The 21549-nt window shown below is 45.7% G+C and overlaps 1 protein-coding gene across 3 annotated transcripts; it reads right to left on the reverse strand.

Annotated features, from left to right (window-relative positions):
• Positions 1-210: 210 nt before the first annotated feature.
• Positions 211-19933, reverse strand: LOC310988814 (protein FAM110A). 3 transcript variants are annotated; one of them, XM_083975574.1, is made up of 3 exons: positions 19792-19933; positions 3595-4014; positions 211-3256 (listed from the first exon to the last, which is right to left on the reverse strand). In XM_083975574.1, the coding sequence occupies exon 3, from the start codon at positions 3244-3246 to the stop codon at positions 1852-1854; it is 1395 nt and encodes a 464-aa protein (XP_083831700.1). In that variant the 5' UTR covers positions 3247-3256; positions 3595-4014; positions 19792-19933; the 3' UTR covers positions 211-1851. The 3 variants fall into 3 exon arrangements, with proteins under 3 accessions (XP_083831700.1, XP_083831701.1, XP_083831699.1); XM_083975575.1 differs by lacking the exon at positions 19792-19933 and adding an exon at positions 17634-17679; XM_083975573.1 differs by lacking the exon at positions 19792-19933 and adding an exon at positions 11748-11897.
• Positions 19934-21549: the final 1616 nt, after the last annotated feature.

The following is a 21549-nucleotide window of genomic DNA, read 5'->3' on the forward strand; positions in this document are numbered from 1 at the left end:
GGGCTTGGCCGTGACGAGTCATAAAGTCCCACAGCACTGAAGAAATGTGAGGAGTGGCAGTTTGCAGCCATATGCTGGAACCAGGAGGGTCTTGTCCTGGTGTTTACAGGCCACTTCAAAGAGCAGAAAAATAAGACAAACAGTAAACAACGAGATGACTTTAACATTTTTTTATTAACTGTTTAGAATACACCGTGGTAAAGCATTTTGGATCTTCACTTTGTAGACTCTTTGGGCATCCAGTGCCAGATTCAACAGCACTTTTTGTTCACTGTCGCTGCTGCTGCCGTGTTCTCCCCCTCCTCCTCCCCCTCTCTCCGATCTCTGCTGCTTCCTCATCTACCTGCGACAGCCACAGGTACGCCGAAGAAACTCAAACAATAAACCATAAACTCTGTATCCTAAAAAAGTTAAAGGAGCTCGATGCAGAGGGCGGAGAGCTCGTACACGGTGGAGGGGGGAGAAGAGGGAGGGGAGGCCACGGACCTCCGCTCTCGCTCCCACAGCGACAAACAGGAAGTCAAATAAATACACAAGTCTCACGTTCTTCTGTAGCTTCCCCGCGGAGCAGCGGGGCACATGTAGCATTCCTCTGTTTACAACATCCTCGCTTGTGACTGGTGCCTGTGTTTGCATGTGTTTGTTTTGTTTTTTTAAAATGTGATCCTTAAATGTCGATCAGATTGCACTTCAAAGCAAAGAGATTGAATTCTGTACACACTCGTCCGATATTAAAAAATACATTAAATTACATTTTCCAAATAAATATTGGTCCATTTTCATTAGTATGCCAAGTACATCTTCCTGAGACACTTTCAGAACCATAGACATATTTATACACCATAGATATAATTATTTCTATCCATGATCTATACTCTTGTCAGCCTTCCCTTTCACCCATCCTTTGATCATCTCTCCGGAGGCAAAAGAAACTCTTCATGCTACACTTACTTCGACCATCCCTCATCATATGACTTGCTCTCTCGTCCGTGTCAAGACATACGTAGTAAACAGATTCCTGTGGCTGCACCAGCGCAGCGTGATCCAAGACGTGAAACCATGCTTCAGATGCAGACGCACATGGAGACATCGTTACAGTCGAGATACGTGCACACACACACACACACGCCGCCAACTGACCTGAATGTCCACCTGTGCTGTGAAGTGATTACTTGTGTTGAGAGTTATACGTGTGCTTTGTTGAGAGGGAATACCCTAAAGTAGATGTATACAAATGTTTCACTCACATGCTGACAAAAACTTGTAGTAGAATAATTATAATTATAATAATAATAATAACAATAACAGTCTTACAGCCAAAACGTCTTTTTTCTTTTTTTGAAAATACAAATGTGTTTATGGAAGCTTTTTGTGACGTTTCACAGTATCAACGTGGTTCTCGACAGTCACCACACTGTAGCTCTCAGCAGTGTGTATGGAACACACACACACACAGACTACACGCACACACGCACACACACATTAAGTACCTTTACATGAGGAACCACAATCACAAACATCATCTGGCTTCATCCTCACCATCATCATTTACACCAGTCTATTATTGCTTTAGTTTACTGATGTTGTTACACAAGAGCAAGTGAAGGAAATTGGGGGGAAATGTATCGTCCGTCTCGTCTCCCAGGGAGGCAGTCCTGACCTGCAGCCCGGATAAGAGCTTTTTTTCAAAACAAAAGTCTTCACAGGAAACAGAAGTAACAGTTACTGAATCATCCATGAACGTGATGTAAGGCAGCGGAGGATCATCAGATGGGTATCCCTTCTTCAGACGTATGTGTGCATACAAAAAGTCACTGTTCTTTGTCTTTGTCAGTTCAAGTCCCCGTCGGTCTATACGTTAGAGACGGCGCTGTTGGTGTCTCGCGCCTGACGGATGCCGTACAGCCACTTGATGACCCGGGCGTTCCTCTCGATGACGGAGATGCCGTATGGGACCCGCTCGTTGGCTCTCGAGGGCCCGTCCTCGTCCTCCTCGCCCTCCCTCGCCCGGTCCGCCTCGTCTCCGCACTCGGAGCTGGGCGTGCTGACGCTGCGCAGCTTGGACACCGACACGATGTCCGAGTTGGCCCTCGTGAAGCGCTCCACGCCGCCCATCCCCTCCACCTCGCCCGGGTCCAGCCCGCAGTAGTTGAAGAACCGCTCCAGGTCGGCGGTGGCGCGGGAGTAGCGGTCGCTCAGGTCCGATTTGGAGCGGTGTAAGGATGGGTGCTTACGGGCCGACCCCTTGGAGCTGGCGTTGGATATGCGGGTGAAGGCGGGGGAGGCGGGCGGGATCATGCCCGCTCTGACCAGCAACGGACTCGGGGGCAGGTAGACCGGGGGCGAGGGCAGGGTTATGGAGGGTGTGGTGAGCTGGTTGTGAGCTGGCGGAGGCGGCGGCGGGGGGACCTGGGGGTGTGCGACTTGGCCCTGGGGGGTCTGTCTGGGCCGGAGCTGGGGCTGCAGCTGGGCCCTCTGGGGCTTCCTGATCTCCGCCTGAGGCCGCACGTCCACCCTGCGCACAGTCACTGAGTTGGGGGAGCTGTAGGGAACCGGCGCCCCGATGCGCGGTGCTCGCGCCGGGATTGGGGGAGGACGCCGGGTAACTTCTGCCGCGGGCGTCCGGAGGTTGTTATTGAGCGGAGAGGAAGTGGAGGAAGAGGTGGAGGAAGAGTTGGCGGTGCCGTGGTTCAAAGGTTTGAGGTTGTTGAGGAGCCGGTTGTTCCTCTCCTGCTCGGCCGACAGGCTGCTGCCGATGCTCTTCGCTCCTGATGAAGGCGACGATGAGGAGGGGGAGGTGGAGGACGAGGACTGGGACGAGGGCAGCGGTCCGTCGCACACGTCGTTGATTAGATTGTTCAGAATGTCCAAGTTGAGAGCGGGTCCTCTTCTCCGCATCGGCCCCTCTCTCCCTCCTCCGTTCTCCACGTCGGCCGGGCAGCGGGGGACTTTGCGGGCCGGGGGGGTGCTGATCTGGCAGTGGAGCATCATCCCTGGGGGGACGAGGGGCTTGCGGATGATGGGTGGTTTGATGGGGGCCTGGCGGGTGAGGGCCACCTGCTGGCTCTTGACGTACTTGGCCTTGTCCGCCTCCAGGCGCTCCACTGCGCTCAGTTTGCGGGCCCCGGGCTCGGCCTGCCGGCGGAAGTATTCTGGGCCCTTGTTAAGTATCCTGAAGGGCATGGCTGAGGTGAAGGGAACGCCGGCCAGACGGCCATCTGAGGGCCGCAGGGTCTCCACCGGCATTCTGGAGGAGCTGACGGAAAGAGAGAGAGATGTTCAGTCAGAAGGTTGTTGAAACAATCATGTGCAAAGAAACAAAGAGCTGATGAAAACAAGCTCAGACTGTGAGACTGGTTCAGCTAAACATGAATAAGTGTTTTCCAGCTGTGTGATATGAACATGAGGAGGTGAAGAGTGAAGTGACAGAAGGAGAGGTGGCTGAGAACATCCTCGCCGACCGAGCTCCCTCATGTCCCCTCTAAGCTTAAGAAAATAGCTCTTTTGTACTCTCTCTTTTCTTCCCACTCTCCTCCTCCCCCTCCTCCCGGCCCCGCTCCCTCGCCCCCCCAGAGCCCCCTTTAACTTCCTTACCGGTCGCTGCGCTGCTGCTCTCACTTCTCTCCCTTTCTTCCTCCGTCGCCCCTATTGCTCTTTTATCCTTCTTCGTTTCCCCCCTCAGTGAAAGGCTACTTGTGGGACGGGGTCGGTCGAGGTCAAATTCCACATCGGGCCCGGGCCGGACCACCTCTATTGGCACAGCAGTGGCCCAAGAAGGGGGTGAGGGCAGTGGATCGGGGTCACGGTGCAGCTGATGGGAGCTCTTTATCCACAAACTCCTGGAAGATCAGCCGGGCAAAGACACCGGCAACTCGACAGCCTTTATGATCCCCCCCCTCCTCCTCTCACGGTGTCTGTCCAACCCGTCCGTGCAGTGCAGCCCCCTCCTCAGTCCACGGTCCAGCTGTTAATACACACAAAAAGCCGGCAACTCAGCTGGAGAGCCCCACAGTCCTGGAGAGGGTTAAAAAACAGATGCAAGTCCAAGTCAGAGTGTGTTTTTCTGTCCGTCTCTCATTAACAAAAAAAAAAACATCCACACACACTGATACACACACACACACACACTCTCGCACACACACGCTGCTCTGGCTGACAGACAGGGACTCTCTTCAATACTGAAGTGGAGCAGACGGGACAGGCTTTAATACCACGTCTGGCTCCTCCCAGCCCGGCCAATCACATGTCGGGCCGGGAGCCTCGGCGGGGGCACGCGGGGGCGGGGCTGTGGGCGGGAGGCGCGCTCGCATTGGTCCACCTCGAAAGGGATTCTGACCAATTGGACCCCTCCCCCCTTGGAGCACAACAAAACACTGAGGCAGGGTTTTCATTCAAATGAAAATTCTTTGAAAGGGAGAAAGGGGGTGGATGGGAGAGTGGGGGGAGAAGGTGGGGAAGGGGGGGAGAAAGGGAGAGGAGGACAACGGGCAAAACAGCTGCAATTTTTTACATAGAGTTGCATCAAGCCCAGTGGGGTGCTATGAAAACACTGAAAGATGCACAACTGTTCCTCCTCTTTAGCTCTTTGTCTTGTCCTCAGTGGAGACACAGTGTGGACAACAGAGACACAGTAAACAATGGAGGATTATCTCACTCTTCAGTCCAACTCTGCCCTCATTCGGATTTGAACCTTTTCGCTGGTGTTTGTAATGCAACAACAACAGAATCTAAAAAAACTGACCCGAGAAATGCAGCAGAAACAAAAACACAGACCAGTGGAAGTTCCTCTTTCACCCAATTACTCTCACTTTTAGCAGTTCAAAGCACCGCTGACACAAACACTCACACAAATACACAATGTTCATCTTATTTTTCCTCTTTCTCCAAGCTCTGATTTCCCAGAAAAATCATCCTCTCCCTCCCCCTCCGTCCTCCCTCCTTATCATTTACAACATTACACTCCAGGTTACATCACACCCAGTCGGTGCGCCCGCTCTCTCGCTCTCTCCTCCTCCTCTTCACCTCCACCTCCAACATATCTATCCACACATTTTTAATTAGTCTTTTTATAGCAGTCTTCTCCTGTCTCTCTCAACATGTGACCCTGTTTCCCCACATCTCCCCCCTCTCTCTCTCTCTCTCTCTCTTTCTCTCTCTCTCATCCTTGAACAGCAGATGAGAAAAAGCAATCATGACAGTTAAGACTTGGACACACACAGACACACACTTATTTTCAGGTACTTCAAGAGCTTGAAAACTCAGAGACGTGCGCACACAGCCGCACACTTTACTTTCATCTTCACCATGTGACAAACCAAAGACGAGTCTAAAATAGTCCGGCTTAAATTAAAAACACATTTGCATCACAGAAAATAATTATTCACAAAAACCTCATGCGACCAAAAGCCTTCAGGAAAAATCCTGAGGGAATACATATAGAGCGAGAAAAGAAAAAAGTACTGTTAGGGAAAAGGAAACAAGCTCTGAGTAAGAAGGAAATTTCACATCTTACAAGGCAAAGAGAGGAGGGAGGGCTTCGTTAGTTTCAGTCGGGGGAAAACAGAAACTCTCCAGATGAGACATACAGGAAATGAAGACGACTTCACCACAGTTGGGACACGCGAGACATTCAAAAGGACTCAGTGATGTGTTGATGATGAGGGCTCGTCCTCAAAACCTCAAGCTTCAATTCATTACAAACATAAGAATTTATATAATAAATGTGCATAAAGAAAGTTCACTTGCAACACTAGTTCAACACAGTATGGTAAAATACAAAAGACCACTGTAAAAAGTGGAGACAACCGCTATCAGCCCAGGGAATATTTGAATACAGGCAAAACATACTGTATCTGTGAAAATAAGTTATTATTATCTTATTGTACTGCACAGAGTTTTAAAATCTTACTTTTTGAGCAATTTGTGTTCACAAGTACACTTTATGGTCATCTTTGTCGTTACATATACTCAAATGCTTTTCTGACAGGAGGGTCTACTCAGGAAACAGAAAGAAAAGCCCGTCTGTAACGCCGGGGGGAAAAAAGGCCTCGTCCACCACACTGAAAACACCAGCTTCACTACAGCAGCTATAGGTAATTATAGAAACGGTTGTGTATGTGTCCATTCATAGAAACTCATCCTGAAGACTTTACCAGAAATGCTGAAGACAAACGTGTGGTGGCGGAAACCTCGGCTCCCTCAGGTTTAGTATGCTGTGGCCTTGTCATTACCCTCACACAGGCCTCTCCTGGAAAAAACACATCCTTTGAGTCCACATTTAGAGCCTTTTCATGTCCACAAAAAAAAAAGACCAATGTCTTTAATAATGGCCGATGGCTGGGTCTGAGAAAATGACACAAATACTTTGACAGAGGTCCCAGTTTCTGCCTTTTAGCGAAATATGATGACGTAATTTAAAGTCTCCATCCCAGCTGCTGTGACGCACTTTACTATATATAAATCACGTAAACACAAAGGAGAAGATGCTTTGGTTGTCTCCTGAGCTCAACTCTTTCAACTGAAGGTGTTAAAGCTACCACGCCAGAGCTGTGCGCACGCAAACACACTCTCTCCCTCTCTCACACACACACACACACCCACATAAAACCCATTTCAGCTGATAACTACAATCCCATGATCCGCTCATTATTCTGCCTCTTTGTTTCCTTCCTGGCCTCCGACAATTCAGCCATGACACATGATACATAGAAACAGTGGGCGATGGAGAAACGGAGAGTGAGTGTAAAAGCATGAGCAGTAATTATTGTTGGTGCAAGGTCTTCACAAAAAAAAGGGTCAAATAAAAGCAGTTAAATGAATTTGCACATGGAGATCAGTATGTAAATCAAAACCCAGTTACCTTCCTTAACGCTGGGCCAGAGAGCGATCAGAGCCATCTACATGCAAATATTGTTGGCCCAGATCCTCCTCAATCCTAAAAAACTGCAGCTTTTGTCATTCATTTACTCATTGTACATTGTATAGGTGCTAACGTGTATGAGAACAGCACCGTTAAACCTCTGGCTGCCACAGAACAAGGTGCGAATTGATCCAGTGTGGGTCAACGTGTGTGTAGCAATAACTCCCTGAAGGGAAACAAAAACATCCCTCTGCCTGTTCGTCTTGTTCATTCCCAACTTTCCATCCATCTCTCATTTTTCCATTCATGTTCACACAAAACAGCTGATGTCTCCAGAAGCGACGAGCGCACCGCAGGCACCGACCGCAGCGACGGACGGACCCACGGGTGATATTTCTATTCCGCGATGGAAACTTTGCTCGGGGTCGATTATTGCGGAACTATGCAAACCGCTCCGTTGTTATGAATCTACCCTGCTTTTAACAGCCACCGTATTATTAGAGCGAGGGCAATGAAATGCCTTATGATGTTCGCTGTGCGTGTGTGAGAGGGATTGTGTTTCACTGTGACAGAGTGAGTGAGTAATATATTAGCAAGAGACAGAAAGAACGGAGGTGTGCATGTTGTCCAGATTTGTTGGGACGGGTGGAAGGGGAAGCTGCAGCTGAAAGGAAGAGATGACTCGCACTTCACCACAACTGGATGACTACGGCCCTCTACCAACCAGCCCGCACAACACTAATTATAGGGAGAGCCCAATATTTTCTAGCACTTAGTAACTGAATATAAACAGCAAACACCAGCACGTGAGGAAGAGGAATTCAGGAGGAGAGGGAAGAGGAACGAGAAACCAATCTGTATCTGATGGTTTTCTACTTTTCTTCCTAGAAAATGTGACAAAAAAAAACAAAACAGGAAGATGCTGCAAACAATGTTCAACATGCAGGAACAAGGTTTGTTTGTGTGCGTGTGTTTGCGAGTGTGTGTTCTGTGACGCCAGCTGGGTTGCCATATCTCGGTGGCCTTGGTCCCAGCGGACGCTGAACCCAGACTAATAAAAACAGGAGAGACCCCACCTAAAGACGTGTCACCAGAAAATCCTGTCCTGACTGAAACTCAGAGAAAGAAATGAAGATAAGATGGTTTCACCGGACAACACGACTAGAAAACAATATCCACATCCCCTCAATCTTTGAGTTAAGTTTGTAGGCGATGACTCTTTGAGAGAGTCACCTTCACCCCAAGCAGAGGGGGGAGAGAAAAAGGGGGAGGGCAAGTTAGTCAGTAGTGATTTCTGTTGGTTCTTCTCCCACTGGAGGGACGAGCAGGAAGCAATGACGCATTTCACAACAGGAAATGTGTGAGAAAGGGAGAAAAAGCAAACAAACGTGCCCGGTTGGAGTGTTTGCCTCCGACTGTGGGTGTGTGACCAGCAGGTTGTCCCTGTTTTACGGTGACCTTAGCGTCTATTTCTGGGCCTTTTGGACAACAGCTCCTTCACTGTGTGAGCCGATGGTCCGACCATCCACTGCTTAACAAAGATGGCAAAACTAGGAAGAAGAAAGAAAATAGATCAAGACATCTTAATACAGACTTCAGTGTATCCTCTTTCAAAAATGTGGAGATCCGTGAAGCTGGGGCTACACACACACACAGTCTTTTGAGAATGACTGCAACTGTAATGTTTTTTTTATTTGCATAGAGAATTTATATTTTTATGCACAAAGATAAGGGCAAACATCTAAAGATGAACACCCAAGTTCATCCTTCAGCTTTGAAACTTAGTCCGACAAAACAATAATTATCAATATAAACTAAACTATAAACTCACAATACTGGTGTTTCCTGCTACACCAGACCTCTTACATGAAAAGTCAAACGTCGGTTTGATATTGGCGTTACCTCCAGATGCTGCTCCCATTAACACACATACTTTTGCAGATTGCCCCAGTTATCAGGTTTTAATCAACCGTGGTTAAAAATGTCCCATATGATGTCATCACCACAGATGGAAAACATCGCTAAGTCAAATAATAATGTCAAGTGCAAAGCCATCAAGTCGTCTTTACAATAACGCCGGAGTGAGGCTGAGTGGACATTAGAGAGACGGGACAGGAAGTGAGGAAGGAAACACTGAAGGACCTTTGTGCACCGTATCCACGGAAAGATCGGCTCTTGTCCCAGCTGTGGCTTGGACACTTCGGGCTTAATTGACTCAGTTAAGCATCTTCCTAATGTCTTCTGGTTGAATAATAGTCTATAAACCTCACGACGAGTCGGGTTCATACCCAGGCCCCCGGCCCATCACCCCACATGGACGCCCTGGCTTCAGTTTTTAAGTCAATAAAAAGCTTTAAAAAAGAGAGGGTTCAAAAGGTTATCAGCCACACCCCCCCAGGGCTGATTTAGGGCGCTCCAAAGACAGCTAATGAAGACGGAGAGGTGAGCGCCACGGGACCAGACTTCACAGGAGTCAACCCTTGGTATCTTGGCTTCACCACAGCGCCGTGCAGTTATCATCTGTGGCCACGCCGCTCATTTCCTACACCAAACAGCTCCTGGCTGGGCGGAGAGCTCCTCTCACATGCATGACTGAAGTGTCTGGACCCGAGCGTTATGAAACCGTGTTATGCACCGGGGTCTAGTCGACTGCAAAAACAACCATTGAACCATAAGCAGACAGTTATTATAGCATCTAGATCCATCTTTGTATGCCCCCTCCCCTCCTCCACATCTGCCCATCACTGTCTGCGTCTGTGGCCCCGGGAAACACACACACACATCCATGCGCAATTACACCCAAGGGTGAGATGGGGAGGGGTGAAGCCCTGTGTCTAGTGCGCTTATGTGTAGCTGTGCATCCATGAATGTCAGCATCCTCATTTTCTCTGTGAGTGTTTATGTGGTAAGGAGAGTTTTGACTGAGTAGGTAATCAGTGGAGAGCAGGTGGCTGAGTCCTCCCTCAGGAAAACTAAGCCAAGCATCAAAGATTAAAACATTATGACATCTGCCATTTGCCTGTGTGGGCCAAAGAGGAGTAAAAATAAAAGATTGCAACATAAACAAGAACAACAACATGCATTTTGTCATATTTACATTTACAAGTAGCATCTCGTCGTCCAAAGATGAGACACTGATAGACAGTCAGAGATTTTCCCACACACTCTACTGATGTGTACATTCTTTAGTTTAGTGTGTGCCTTTTGCAAAACCCAGTGGAAAACAACACAACATAAGCCTCCTGTGGTAGCTTTGAATGACAACATGCCAACCTCAAGATTTAGTTGAGGAAAAAGGATCTTTTTTTTTTCTTTTTTTAGATATAATAAACATATCTCCTTTTCTCCCTGTAGCAGGCAACTAGTATACAGGATTTACGATGCCCAGAGAGACTCCGGCCTGGCCGAGTCTCTGGAGGGAGAAATAACTGATCCAGCAAAGAATTTGTGCTGATGATGGAAACTGATGGTATTCCCCGACTGATCTGCAAATCCAGATTTGGAGAAAAGTAAAAAAAAAAAGAAAAAAAAACTGCATGTTTAAATGTGTTTGGATCAATGGTTGGAGGCAACTCCTCTCATCTCACTCAGGTGCAGCTAATCTGTTAGGTAACACACACACACACACACCTGGGGACACATGGGCACAGAGACAGAAGTGTGCTTAAACACGCTAATTCAATTACATGCCAACTGCAGACTAAAGGACACACAACTACATGAAGCACACACCGCAGTAAGTAGAATTCAAATACACACATGTACACACACAGCTGTTTGTGGCAACAACAAGGCCTGAGGGCAAACAATAATGCACAGAGATATAAGATGACCCCCCCGCCCCCTCCCCTCCCCTTCAACATGCTGATGATGAACACATTCCAGAGACATGCGAGTTACAGAGCCGCCACACACACAAACACACACACACACACACACACAGAGTGGGGAGGGAGAGTGGTCACTGGAGTCGCCCCAGTGGCTTGGCCTCACTGTTGGTTTGGATACAGGGAGTGTTTCACTCACACACATGCACAAAATCTCACACACACACACACACACACACACACACGGTTGCACACGCACAAGTACAAACACAGTCGCACACTCGGCTCATTCTTGAGCTGTTAACCCTTTTCTTCCATGACCATCTCTGCACTGACGGAGAGAGGAGCTGAAAGTTTAACAGGTGAGTTTCTGTTTGTTTTAGCCGACAGCCTGAGGGGATCTACACACACACACACACACACACACACACACACACACACACACACACACACACACACTTACTGAAAGATAAGTAAAACCATACAGGGTTCATCAAACTCTTTCAGATCTTTGCCCTTTATCAGCTCAGTCTGTGAGACAATCTGAGGACACACCAACACTTTCCTTTTCTGCTGGAAACACAGTAGCCTCAGTGTCAGGTTGTCAGAGGCACAACACACACACACACACTCAGCCCGCCTGCCACTGCCACACAGCCTCTCACCCCCTTACAGCTGAAGGAATGAAAATAGTCCTGGAACAGCGCTGCCAAATGTTATAATCAAGACCAGTATTTTTAGATTTGGCATAGCATGTCAAGGACAAGGAAGCACAGGCTGGGACAGAAAGAGACAATAGCTGCCTCGGTCATAATAGAGGTTTTCAGTTGCTCTGCTGCATGGTGAGCCCACAAGTGGCAGACTGACACTCCTCTTGCTATCATTAGATATTAGCAGCAACAAATGATCTCATCTCTCCACATATAAAATTAACAATAAAAAGATATAATAACAGAAATATCATCTTCAACCATCACTCTCGACTGTTTTAATCACACTTGCCAAACCTCGTGTCTACACACTGCTCTGTTCAAACAGGACAGAAAGATAAGTTTACTCACATGGAGGCGGTAAAATCCCTAAACTGGGTCTCAGGAATAAGATCAAGCCGAGTCGCACTCAGAGATGACTGTAGGTACAGCTCTCAGGTCTGCTACGAGCGCCGCTGTGCCGGTATGCGAGCAGCAGAGTGCTGCTGCGTGTGAGCGAGCAAAACAAACACTAACCTGAGCGTCTCTCCGCTCCTTAGGCTAATACGCTCTCCTCCTTCTCCTCCCACTGCCGGCAGGACTCCACCCCCCTCCTGTGCAGAAGCAGGAAGAGAGTTGGGAGAGCAGGAAGCACGAGCCTTCGGTTGTAATCACACGATCTTTCTGGCTCTCTCATTATCCTGACTTTCTTTAGAAGTACCACTTCCACTACCCACGGCACTGGCACTGTTGATCCAGGAAAGTGAACAATGCTGCTTTTGATTTGATTAATCCTGTTGCTGTTGTGGCACATTACAAGGATCAGTATCAGTGATCGTCATGACTAAAACAAACAAATAAAAAAAAAGACACATTTCAGTTCCGTTAAATGAGTTTTTATCAGTGTCTGCGATGTGATTCCACAACCAGGACTTGACTCTGCTTTGATTGACGACCACTTTGTCTTTTTCTCCTTATTCCAAACAAACTGCTGCAGCCACTTTGGCAGACGCTGTTGAAATTATCAAATGCATCCTTCCTGTTCACAAGAGGAGCTTTCCTGGGAAAGACACGGCAGCAGGTCCAGCAGGAATAGGCAGACATTTAAAAACTCTCTGCTTTTGTACAGTTCCCAAGTTTGACGCGTCGTCTTTTTAATACAGGATAGCTTACAACTTTATCATGAGATATCAAATGATCTGATAGAATAACATCTGATAGATATCATTATGATTAGTCACTTAAAGGTCCCATAAAGTAGACATTTTTATGTCTTTTTTTTTTTTTTTACGAAAAGCAAGTCTACATATTCTATAAATACTGTTCAACCAATACAGTTTTACAGTTTCCTAAAAGTGATTAATTAAGCATTTAACTACTGAATCTATCAACTGTTCAATGCACACAGTCAGTATTCAGAAACTGTGCCTTAAAACACGCTTTCTGCTATTTTGTGATGCCACAACCATACATGGACTACGTTTGGGTCATTTAAACTTTAAAAGCTGCAAGCAGCCGTTCTGTTGCCAACGTACCAAGATAGATACGAGACAGGAAGGTGTTGAGGAAACGCTGCACAATTATTGGATGTCAGGGATATGTCACTGCACAGTCCTCCCTAGAAAAACACACCGATAAGCCACAGTAGTAGAGCTGACATCTGAGAATTGGAGGCTGCTGCAGACACCTTGTACTGTACATGTATACGTGTGGCACTTGTTTCCCATTGGAAAAGTGGACAGTAATCCGGCGTTGTTCAATGTATAAACACACAATCAGCCGCAACACTGAAACCAGTTACCTGTTTTAATGTTGTGGCTGATCGGTGTATATTTCCATATGTAAATGATACTGACCTTCCAGCCTCGTTGTAGCCAAACAAAACAACTATAAACTACATCAGATTCTCCACATGGTAAAAACACATGATTTGAAACAGTTATTTTCTAGAATAACACAAACCTTTACAGAAAGTGTACAGTGCATGTCTGAAAGGAGTATTTAGTTTTAAGATACTATCTTTGTACAGTTAAAATCAGATTGACATCAACTCTTATTACCTGGCAGCATAATTACATAATAATAATAGTTATAATGGTAATTGGCTGACTCAGGATGGTTTTACTCTCTAAATCAGTGGGCACTTGTCTTCGCTCCTATCAAAAGTTTGTTTCCCTTCCTGCACACCGTGGCTGAGCTGCCCTTCCTTCTCACAGTCCAAAAACACACACACACACACACACACACAGCAGCGGTGCTTATTTAAAGGAGCCAGCAGGGCGGGGAGCAGCAGGGCAACTCGTGGTACACACACACACACACACACACTAAAACACATGTATACAAACACACAGAACCAGGAACCCACACCCACAGTCTAAAGACAAACACACACATGCGGTGGTCAGTCAGCCTCCCGAGGCGGCAGCAGCAGCAGCGGGGAGCGGACTTCCACTCAGACCCCTAGCTGTTGAGGAAAAGTAAAGCGTTTGCTCTGTAGTTTAAAACTCACAGCGGGAGAGCACGATAAATATTTCAGCTAGGTCAACAAATTCCGACACCTTCCCTGCCGCCGTTAACGCCATCACTCACGCTCTCCTCCCTCCCTTCCTTCCTCCCCTCCCTTCCACTCCTCTCTCTGAAGACCGAGCCTGGCTGACAATCACATACCTATCTGCTTTTTCTTCCTCCTCTCATATCGTGTTTGGTTTTTTTTTTACTTTGTGTCACTCCTCTCTTCAACTTTCTCCTTCCCCTCCAGCCAATCCTCCTCACATCATGTGAAAGCTACATAATCTCTGTGCCTGGGGGGAAATACTTTCAATGTAACTCTCTGTGAGCATCCTCGCCTCCCCTCCAGCAGCGGTAACACACCTGCATGGGAACACACACCCTTGCACTGAGACTCAAAGGAGACAGGTGGATTAGGAGTATTAGTGTGAGTGTGTGGTGGCCTGTCATTTGGCCAAATACTCCGTGATCCATGATACTAAACACAAACACACACACACACTGTTAGCTCTCTTAACAATTCTCATTTTTGATTCAGCAGCTGGAGATGTATTTTTACAGTGGCCTCTAGCAGGAGGCGAGGGGTGTAAAGTTACTGCAGCTCCAGCTCCTTTCTCTCATACCAAAATCATAAGCACCCTCACTTGTTGCACATGCACGCACACACACACAGACAGACATTCCACAAATGCAGGGACTCACCAGACTTACATCTCACATTACCGCTCACATTACACCCCGACATGTCCCAGCAGGCCCCGTCTGTGTCGCCCTGCATTTCGGGGGTTGATGCAGACATCAAATTTTCTCACCCCCCCCTGAGAAAATCTGATCTTCAATGTTGTGTATAACAGAGCAGACCAAATTGGCTCAAATCCTGGACTGCTGACATGGTAATTGACATCCAAGTCTATCAAGTAAGAAACAGTAATCCGGCGTTGTTCATTATGCATGGGCATCTGTTACAATTAGTTATTATCAGACAGGGACATTTAATCTCCTGCACATTTAATCTGTGCATCAAAGCTCTCATCTACTGTTACAAGCACCGACACTGGGACAGTGACAACAGCATGCTTCAAGTTCACAAGTTAAAGGGATAGTTCTATATTTTGGTAAATTGGCCCATTGCCATAATCCCTATAGTTTTAGGAGTAGGTTCGTTACCTTTAATTGTCGGTGCAAGCTGTTTTTAGAACGGCGGAGCAGAGCGGCGAGCTGCTCAGAGCTACGCTACGGAGGCTAATTTCTTGGTTTCTCTCATCAAACTCATCAAATACACAATCCAACAACTCAATCTTGAACCCATCAGCTCAACATAACATTAGGCTACATTACGAGACGGAGTTGTTTTCGAGGTAAATTCATGCAAAACCACTAATGCGCATTCCTGTCGGGGGCAGTTTTTTGGCAACCAGCCTCGAAAATGGCTCCGTCTCATAACGTTCCGTTATTATCTCATAGCGTGGTGAATGTGCAGGTCACAACTTGTCCACCAGAGCGTTTTGGAGTTGTTGGATTGTGTATTTGATGAGTCTGGTGAGGGAAACATAGAAATTCCATTAGCCTCCATACCGTAGCTCTAAACAGCTTGCGGCTTAGCTCGGTGGTTCTAAAAATAGCTTGCACCGACAATTAAAGGTAACAAACCTACTGCTAAAACTAAAAGGGATTATGGCAATGGGTCAATTTGCCAAAATGTAAACTATCCCTTTAAAATGTCACTTTGTTGTGTATCATTGTACATTGTATACATGTGGGTTTTGCGTTGTTGGTTGGACAGAGGAAACGAGCAAATTCACATGCTGGAGTGAGCAACAGTTTGGCATTTATAAATGAAAAATGAATCAATACATCTCAAGCGGCGGAGTAAACTTGGTAAAACAAAATTTGCCAAATTGTTGAACTATCCCTTTAAGACAAAAAAGTTGAAAAAGACAAGAATGACTTCCAAATTCATGAGAATGAACCTCAAAAAAAACTTTGGATCCCACCCCTGATCAACATTTCTCAGAAAGTTCCATTGTAAAGATACAAGCAAAGAGCACTTAGTTAGGTAATAGTCTTAAGTTATCTGCCCAAATTTGCATTTCATGTCTTGACATTGGCCATGGAAATGTGATCATTCCATGAATGGTGATAGACGGCCGTTAAAATTCAAATACCAGGTCTGGTTGCACCATCGCTCCACGTTTGTTGACTTTCACATACTTCGTCATGCTGCAAACAGACAGAGCAAATATTATGGGCTTGTTTAAACATTAGAAGTTCTTTAGGCCAAAATGTGACTCACTTTTTAAAAAAAAATAAATACAACGAACAAACTACCGTATCTGACTCACAGCAGAGAAAACTCTGTATTCAATGTAAATAAGGGGAGTTCATATTTTAAAGAGAGCAGTGACATTCACGTCCCTGCTGGTCTGGATGAGCTTTATCAAAACGTCAAGGGACATTTTGCATAGAGAAGGACTTGACTTATATTTCTTTACAAACACAAACACGGAGCAACATCACACGATATCTTAGTGTTGATTTTGTGATGACAGAACTTGATCAACTGGTACAAAGGCAGCTATTCTTTTAAATCCTGTTTGTCCTGCGACATTACAGGCAATTTCTTAAAGGGACAGTATGGGACTTTATTGGCTTTTTATTGACAAAAATCAAATATCGCTTTCATAAATACGTATTTCACTGAAGTGGAATCGCGCCCGCATACAAACGAGCGCTTTCTCGTACCTTAGAATGAGATGTTACAAGTCGTTACAAACATACAGGGGGGGGTTCACCGAACCTTCTCTGCCATGTTGAATCGCCATGTTTTACGTTCAGTGTCACCGTGGCTGTAAGTAACCTCAAACTCGGGCCGCCGGAGCTTCTCGGCTCGGGGAGAAAGTTTTCCAGACAGCGCCTGTTAAAACTGTCACCACCGTGTAGCTAGTGTGAGGAAGGACGGAGGCACTGGTGTTGCCTTCAGGTGCAGTCAGACACCTGAATGACGCCGTGAGTGACGCCGTCGGCAAACCAACTGGATGTTATTTTACTCGACGAGAGAAAGCCGGTAAAACGTGGGTCAGGTAAACAATACGACATCACCATGACAACATATTGTCACGCCTGTATTGTTTTGCCTCGTGCTGGCGGACCGTTTGTTTACATAGAGGCTTGTTTATCCTGATACATGCAGCGTGTGTTGTTTTTCTGACTTCTGCCCGAGTTTACGTAAACGCAACAGCAAGAATACGTGCCGACATGCAACCGCACCGCTAGATGGGGGTAAATCTCACATACTGTCCCTTTAAATCAAATAACAAGATTCCACTCATGTCTCCTACTTCTACCCTAATGATGAAAAACCTTCCATTTCTCAAAGATCAACACAGCTAATATCCAAAATATATACCAGATTTAGTGTCACGTGGGACAAAGAAAACCAGCAAATATTATTATTTGAAAACCTGGGACGTAGCTGCTTGTTTCTTGAAAAATGATCAACACTGATGACCTCATGATCATCAGGGTCATGTTTTTTCCAGAGTTGATAAAGCTCATTGTTTTCACCAGCCTTCGACTGAAATTCATATGTGAAAATCATTTATATTATTCATTTTTAATTTTTATTCAGTATTTCTGAAAAACTTTCAAGAGCAACTTGAGTTATGTTGTCAAGTCGAAAAAATGCTGTCACTGTAGACTGCATCAGTTATTGGACATTTAATGCTATTGATAACCACATACACTGACCTTTTCTTATGAGTTCATAGGACTGTGATGCCCTCACGTGCGACTCTGCAGCTACATAAAGATAGCATTGTAACAGTGATCCCAGCAGCAAGGATCCGTATCCGTAACACACAGACATGTCTGAAGCTGTCTGTTTGCGCTCTCTGGTTAATAGGTCAGTGGGCCCAGTGTAGAGGGGGCAGGGTAAATAATGGTTAACCAGAAGCATGTTTAGTGACCTCTAAAGAGCCGGAGGCGCTGACGACAGGCAAACTGCAGAGTTTGTCTCACGTGTAGCGAGGAAGCACGGCCCTCGAAAAGGAAAAAAAAAAAAGTCTGGCATCCAGACTGCTGTCGTTTGTCTTGGAGGGATGGGGCAGATGGTTGACAAGGGAGATCCTCCAAAAATACACGAGCAAACACACCCACACATGCAAATGCCCCTCCCAGCTCAACCAGGGTGGGTGTGTAAGGGATTCACGTAGACAAAATGATGAGTGCACACGTTTTACAAAACCAATCAAAGACACACGTAAACTCATCAAACCAGATATTGTGTTTGTCGTTGCTGGTTCTGTCTTCACCGTCTGGCTCCCAGTCTCTGACCCAATTACTGGAAATGACTCAACCTGCGAACGAGCCGCGTGTACAGGAAACGGCAGCAAACAGGTACGACTTCAGCAGAAGGCAGAAAGACGACTCAACACGCCAAACAATGTCAGCCTCGCAACAACACAATCACGTGGTGCATTTACTGTTCAGTTCACACATGTTGAGGTCAGGTGTCATCATCAGCACTAAAAACAAAATGATGAAAGAGCTTGCAGAGCACCGATCTATCACGCTGGGTCCTCTTAGCTTTCAGCAGATACAACATTCAGGTTTCACTGACCACCAGCTCAGCTCAGACTTCCACTACAGGGAAATGCCAAGATTGCCAAGAAGATATCAAAATTAACCCCAGAGGAGAAACTTGTAGCTAAATAAGTATTTGCCTGCCCCAGTCTGAATCTGTGTAGTCTGATTCTGGCACAACATGACAACAATTATTTCATTATTTTTCTCATTATTACATTATTTATTTCATTATTTCTACAATGTAAATAATAACCCTAACAATAAGCTATGTATTTCCTGTTCAGTAGGTATATGTTGTTGTTGTACATTTAATGGTTTAAAATATCTTTTTGTCAAATGCAGGACTTGGTCTCTTACAGAGTCAGCTTATATGGAAATCCAGCTGCTTTTGCTTGTTTTATACTTTACTTCAGTTTAAACCTGTATGTTTTCCTGTGACGTTTCAGCATCACACACAAACTCTAACTCTAAACTGAGTGATAGGCTAATTCTGAAAAGAAAAACCATTTTAGACTGATAGAAACCAGTTAGATTTTTCACAGCAATATAAAAGTGATGGATCTCTGTTGACAACTTGGACACAGCATAAAACATGGCAATAATGATTCTCACCTACACGACTGAGGGACTAATCAAGCTACCACTTTTTTGATGCATGCTGTTACCATGGTTATATATGTATTTTTGTGATCTATTGCTAATTATGGATGTTTCCATGCTTTCTTCCTGACTGTTCACATAGTGTTCATGTCTCTACAGCTACAGACTGGAGTACCACATTAGTCCTCACTATAGAGCACGGATCAACTTTAACCTGTTCTTACTCCGGGATCTTTACCTCACTTCATTCACCAGCCATAAACTGGGAAGGGGCAGCGCTCTCACACACCTGGCAGTGGCACCACTGACACACACACACACACGGCTGTGAGTGACACTGGCGAAGAGAACATCACTGGAAACACATGCATATCAAATGCGCTACAAATTCAGTCACAACAACACAATAGATGTGCTCCCATGGGACACTAAAAAGTGATGCCCAATGTCCAATTGTGACTTCTGAGGTTAAAAGCATTGAACAACAAGTGCATCCCAGCAGGTTTATCAACACCACTACCGATCGGATAATACAGACATCAGGATTCTGTCAAAATTTCTGTGAGCAGAACAGCCTTTGGATAAGATAAGATGTCAGCATGGCTTCAAATCACCACAACAGAATGAATCTCATTATAAATCAGTCAATATAGAATATTAAAAAAAACTAAACGGTTATTTGACCATAAACATTTAATACTCACTGGCTAAAAATACTCACATGGTCAGGTGAAAGAAAAACAAACAAAGGCAGCAAATCGGTGTCAGTTTGTCTCTGTCACGCAGCTTCACTCGGTCACACAAGACAAGCTGTTTGCATGTGAGGAATCTGCATGTGAGTCCTCAGCTGCTGACCTCCAGAGTCCGGCAGAAACAGAGACACGGCTCGCCAGCACAAGGAGTCACACTGACCTCATTGCTCAGGGGGGAGAGTCGCCCAAACTGGGATCACCCAAGGGCCAATGACTGGAGGGGAACTCCAGCCACATGACCAGTACTGTCTAGGATATTTGGGCCAGAGAGGGCTTAACCGGACTGTGGAACTAGCACAAATGCAAAGGCTACTCTTTAAGAGTGAGGCATCAAACTATAGGTTTATAGAACTGAAAGCAGGATAAAACAACGGAGTCAAATTATCCATGAAAGCTGAAACCTAATCATGGAAATATAGTTTAGTCTGCGTTGGTGTTCATTTTCATTTCAAAACATTGAATGGTTCACTTAATACTTTATTTAAACAATTAAAATCTATGATTTCTTTTACATTTTAGGGAGACTTACCTTTTAGTCCACTATGTGTATTCAACAGCTCCAGTAGCCGGTTACTTTAAATATTGAGATAGTAGGACCAAAAAGTCGAATGCCACTTTTCCATTCACTTGAATGGATAACAACACAAGTCCCACTGTTTCATTCTGTCATTGAATGGTTGATAAAAAGATCTCACAAATTACTACAAAAAAAAATCCTACATTCATCTGCTCTATTCGTCCTGCAGTTACTCAGGGTACAATAATATATAGGTGTCTGACACAGATGCAGGGCTGTAGATTACCGAAGACTCGTTCACATCAGATAAACTTTGGAAGGTGTTTTTGCACATGCTAGTACAAGTCCTACCAAATGTATGCACAAGAATGCAGGGAAATTTGGTTTCTTTGCTGATGCTAAACTGCCTGCAACGCCGCCGTATAAAGTCAGACTGTCTCTGTGGCTCTGTGTGTGGTTGTGTTGTAAACTCTGACCAAGTGGAGCAGATTATACTGGTCGGAAACGTTAAAGCGACATAATATGACCTCACCGCTGCATGGCTGTGCAGATAAACCACACTCAGAGCTACGTCAGCGGCCAGATAAAGGCCAAACACAGGTAGTACCACGAGGCAGACGATATCCATGTAGAGACAGAGAGACGAGAGACAGACAGGAAGAGAAACGGTGACATGAGCCATGCAACCGCTGAGTCAGTCCCTGCAACACAAGGGCAGTGTGGTTTTTCCCGTGGTGACACTTCAACCAAACTCTCATGTTGAACCTGGGAAAAACTCAACTAAAATAGCACTCATTGTCCTCTCTTTAGAAAAACATGCATTTAGATATTTTGTAAAATCCAACAGTGACCGGTTTGTACTCTGTAAAGAAAAACAAAACTCATTTTCCCATGTTGTTCTGCAACAACGACGTTGGCTATAATATTATAGGCTGCAGCGGGTGCAGCGTAATCTAGCCCAGGCCACACTATTATTTGCTGGCTATTCATTGTGATGGATGGTATGTAGGTTTGGTAGGAAAAATATATTTTCCAGCTAATCACAGGCTTGCTGGCGCGGAGACACGCTGGATGAGCTGAGAGAAAACAGAGAGCAGCACCAGCATTAGCTACAGTGGTTAGTTAGTCTATTATGCATGCCATCCCAGCAGGCTGATGTAACACTCGAGATTAAATGTTCCAATATGTCTGTCTGTGCGGCAGGCGGCAG

Source organism: Trachurus trachurus (genome assembly GCF_905171665.1).
Source record: "Trachurus trachurus genome assembly, chromosome: 7".
NCBI classification, from domain to species: Eukaryota; Metazoa; Chordata; class Actinopteri; order Carangiformes; family Carangidae; genus Trachurus; species Trachurus trachurus.